Source organism: Vespa mandarinia, chromosome 11, assembly GCF_050613455.1.
Source record: "Vespa mandarinia isolate Hongniang chromosome 11, ASM5061345v1, whole genome shotgun sequence".
NCBI lineage: Eukaryota > Metazoa > Arthropoda > Insecta > Hymenoptera > Vespidae > Vespa > Vespa mandarinia.
This window is the reverse complement of record NC_140820.1, coordinates 1805001-1810000: the sequence shown is the minus strand read 5'-3', so window position 1 is coordinate 1810000 and position 5000 is coordinate 1805001. Positions and strand designations below refer to the sequence as shown.

Here is a 5000-nt window from a genome sequence, read left to right as displayed (position 1 = left end):
GCTGAAAGTAGAAGAAAGAAAGAAAGAAAGAAAGAATGAAAGGAAAGAAAATCAAATCAAAGTGATATCATCTATTCATCTATTTATTTGTCTATCTATCTTAATCAAGATTTCAATGATATCTCCCAGAGGAATGACTTTTAACCTTTTAATACATATACACACATACATACACAAACACACACAGTGAGTCTTGGAGGGATTGGATCTATTATTTCCATAATCATACTTTTTTTGACATACATATCTACTGTTTCTCATCTATTAACTAAATATATTTACATTCATCTGTCAAGATAAACGTAATCGTTTCAAATTCAAAAAAGATGATGAAAATGATGAGGACGAAGTAAACAAGGAAGAAAATTAACAGAGAAATAAATTCAATTTATATTGAAATTAATAATATATATTAAATTAATAATTATTAAAAATAATAACAAATTAATAATATAATAATATTTTCTATAAAGTAATAATATATAGAAAAAAAAAACATATATATATATGTGCGTATATATATGTATATACATATATAGAGGGAGAGGGAGAAACGTGATACATTTCATATATAATCTATGCTTAAATAAATTAAACATATTTATTGGAGGCAGTTGAGAGGAGAGGGAGGGGGAAGGAAAGAAAAAAAAAGAACCTTGCAACTGGTTAATATTGTTCAATGAACTACAGGAAAATTATGGCTTATGTAACAAAAGTCACGACCATCTTTAGATGTTGAAAATAGACACTCTTTAAAATTGACGATGTAAGAAGAAACGGCATTTATTATTATCTTCTTTTTCTTCGTTTCTTTTTTCCTTTTATATGTTTTTTTTCTTTTTTTTCTTTTATATATATTCATCACTTGATTTCTACGAAATCGAAGAAGTCTTTGAAGAAGTTGGATCATGTTATAATGCATGTATGTAAGTACTTGTAAGTACTACGTAAGTATGTATATACGTATGTATATACGTATGTATGTGTAGAGTTTGCACTTTCGTGTAACCTTGAATTCACGGTCAAGTTCTTACGATCTTCCGGTTCACGTGGTTGTTTTTTAACGCGTTGCACCATGTGTGCACTGTGTGCATTTGCTGTGCATTTGCTGTGCACTGCTCTACTCTACTCTTCTGTGCTAAGCAAACGATCAAACGAGGATAAGAGTCCGACTTGTGTTTAATTCGTCGGCAGTTTCCACTATAAAATTGTTAATATACGAATCATAGAAGCAAAGTTCCGGTTTTGTTATAGCAAGAATATTTTACTCTTTTATAACTAACTGAAAAAAAAAAAACAAAAAAAAAAAAATTATTCGTGCTTCGTTTATGAAGTTTTCTTTTTTTGAATTGTAAAATCTCTCTAAATAGTCTTTCATTAATTCCAATATCAATTTTTTTGTTTCTCTATAATTAACAAGAAAAAAGTACACACATATGTACACACACATTTGTATACATTGATGAGACAAAAGTTTTTGCATGATTTTAAAAAACGATTATTCTTTTCTTATTTCGACACTTCGAGCTAATTTTTTTCTTTTCTTTTCTCTTTCTCTTTCTTTTCCTTTTCTTTAGATTTTCTGAGTTACTTCGAACTCTTTCACCAACCTCCTCTCGAATCTGTATATAAAAAATTAAATTATTTCAATCATAGAGAAGGAAAAGAAAAAATAAACAGAAAACAATAACAAAAAAGAAAAAAAGAAAAAAAAAAATAATAAAAGAAGTATTCTGAACCAATATCTTGGATTGAAATGAATCCCAATAAAAATTCAAATATGGCGAGCATAGACAGGTACAAGTTTTTAAACAGAAATTCGAAGCAACGACTCGTTCATGGAATGAAGAATCGAGTTTCTGCCTTCGTTTCTCTCTCTCTCTCTCTCTCTCTCTTTCCCCTCTCTTGTTTTTTTTTTTATATCTATCTCTGTCTCGTCTTTTACGAGACGACCGACTTACCTCGAACACACCTGATGTAATTGTTGAACTCCTTTTGCAGCCTGTTGGCGGAATATTGCTGTCTCGTGAAGTTCTGTAGGTGCTCGTCAAGTATGTCGTCCGCTGTTCTGTCGACCTTCCCGAGATTCTGAAGGAACTGTAAAAGAAAAAGGAAAAAAAAGAAATTTTTTTTTGTTTGTTTTTTCTTAACTAGTTCTTTTTTTCCTCAAGTTCTCATCAAATCCAATGAAACATTCATACTAAAAAAGAAAAAAAAAAAAAACTAAAGAAATAAATAAACCTCATTTAATACTAATCTATCACTTTACGAATCTATGAAAAAAATTTAAAAGGGGGAAAAAAAAAAGATCTCTACATTAAATTTTTGCCTTAAATGATTGAGATATTTCTATGACCTACGAGAGCTTTTTATGGTACTCGCAATGAACTTCTCTTTAATTGACGATTTTTATCGATTTTATTTTTTTTTTCCTTACGATTTAATACAATTAAATTTTGGATCTAATCGTTCTTATGATTATCATTCTGTATTATAAATTTTTCTGTTCCAATTCTTTTTTTCTTCTTTCTTTTTTTTTTTTTTTTTTTTTTTTACTGGTTCATAATTCTTCATGGCATTTTCACGGTAAATTTATGTCTAAATAATTTCTTCTATGTTTTATAATTGCTTACGGTAAATTTTTTTTCTACGGTAAAACTTTTCATTCATATGGTTCGCGGTCTTCATTGGTTTTCTTCGTTAAACATTTCAATTCTAATAATTTTTATGTGTTATCCTTTATTTTCAATAGTTTCTATATAGAAGATTGAAATGTAAAAATATTTTTTTTTATCTTCGATCCCCATTTTCTTTTTCCATCCGAAAATGATCCCTTTTTCTTTTTTTCTTTTTATTTATTTATTTATTTATTTTTTTTTTTAATTTTTAATTTTGAAAATGAACAGGGTATGACTCAGAAAAAAAAATTTTTCGTGAAATCAAACAACCATTGCGTGGGAGATTCAATACCTAAGCGTGGGCGAAGGATCGTACACGTTTCCATATACGTACCGTATGTGAAAGAACGAACGGATCTTTTCAAGAGAAGATATATACACACACACACACATACACATACACGCGCACACGTACTCACAGTATCATACAAATACAGAAAAAAGAGGATGATCCTGCGATGGATCTGTATTAAATAAAATTCCATTAAAATTCTTCAATGCGTAAAACAGATCGTTTTCTTTTGGATCGAACTAAAAATCCCTAGATGATTTAAGAGACGAAAGAAAAAAAGAAAAAAAAAAGAGAAAAAAATAATCAATCGTTCCGTTCCGAGACTTACTTAGATCACATTATTTTTTTGTTGCTTTTATCACCCTGTCCCCTCCTAATCTAAATTATAAAACAAATAAGTAAGTACATACGTGTTTGCAACTCGTAATAACTGCAAGATTAATTCGTAATTAATGCAAGTTTTAAATAATTTCGAGAAAAAAAAAAATAATAATAATAATAATAAAAAAATGATCTAACAACTTGTTCATTCCATATATTGTGCATTGTGCGTGTGCGTGTGTTAAATAAATATTTAATAATTGAAAGAATCATTCAGATAGACGGGGAAACAGAAAGGAGGTCTGTGAACTCGAGTTGGTTTCATTCGTCATTGGTTGATAAAGATGAATGATAATTCCCTTCAAAAAAAAAAAAATATATATATATATATATATGCTTCTAAAAACAAATAACAACGCTTTAACGATTATTAGTCATACGGTGAAGTAGGCGGGGTGGGCTGTGGGAGAAGATAGAGGCAATGTATTTATTTATTGACAATTAATATGATAACCGATAACCGAATAATTTCTTGTGATAATATAAATTCAATAAATAAATAAATAAATAAATAATAATGACAATAATCTTCTACATTTTTTTTTCCTTTTTTTTTTTTAACAATAGAAATAGAATGCAGTTTCATTGAGTTAATCGTTGTCTCATCTCTTTTAAAGTATGCATTATTATCATTATATCTTATTTCAAGCAAATATAAGTCAGCCATTACGTTGTGAAAGGGTGCAATATAGGTTATGTAACGATGGAGACATCAACCATAATGGAAAAAGAGAGAGAGAGAGAAATTTTACACTTGCTTGATCTATTCCTAGACAAAGAGCTATTATAATTTGATGAAAGTTTCAATTAAAAAAAAAAAAAGACTACCCTTTATTATATTTTACTATGCCTAACTACTCAAATGTTTACAATTTCCACGTAGAGAGGGTGTTGTGATCAATACGAAAAAAATGGCTCCCGTCTAGGAACTTTCTGCCCCCCCCGCCCCCAACTACTTATCTACACACTCATACAAAGATTTGATTCAACGAATCAAATTTCTAATAGAGCAGATATTATTTACAATATATACGCAATAATATATATATAATTATAAATATATATAATTACGATATTATGATATTACGATATTAAAAGATTTTTGTTATTTACATTTAGATTTAGAGTTTTCATTTAAATTTAATAGAATGAACCATAAGTTTTTGAATAAATTCTTTGTCGTTGGAATCCGACTCGTTATCGACCGAGTAACGAACATACCGACCGATGATGAGTCACTTAATGAGATACGCCTTAACGATTAGCATTTAATTAATGTTCTTTTCTCCCCGCTCTCTCTATTCCTTTCTTTTTGTTCTTATCTATGTTTATATTTTAAGAATGTTAGACATTGGATGGAATGTATTTAGAAATTTCTATAAACTAAATCAACTATTCATTTCTCTCCTTCTATCTCCCCTCGTCTCATCTATCCTCCCATCCTCATTGCCGCCCACCCTCATGGCCTTCTTATTTCGAATTCAAGTTAAACGAACAATCTTTCGAACAAATATATTCCTTCGACACTCTTCTTATCCTCTCCACCCCCTCCGCGCCAGTAACTCTCGCCGTCCCCTACCTCACCCCATTGACGCCATCTTTCTTTTACAAACTGGACATTAGCCAACATTCCTTCTAAGTCCGTCCAT

The 5000-nt window shown here is 29.6% G+C and overlaps 1 protein-coding gene across 4 annotated transcripts in view; it reads right to left on the bottom strand.

Moving 5' to 3' along the window:
- Amph (amphiphysin) overlaps positions 1–5000 on the bottom strand; it is a 35198-nt gene that overhangs the window by 5010 nt on the left and 25188 nt on the right. For all 4 annotated transcript variants that reach the window (XM_085660111.1, XM_085660112.1, XM_085660109.1 and 1 more), the window contains 2 exons: positions 1962–2097; position 1 (listed from right to left, as the gene is read on the bottom strand). The exon at position 1 is cut by the window's left edge and continues 190 nt beyond it. In XM_085660111.1, the coding sequence (XP_085516237.1) occupies position 1; positions 1962–2097 (137 nt within the window). The remainder of the gene's footprint in view (positions 2–1961; positions 2098–5000) is intronic.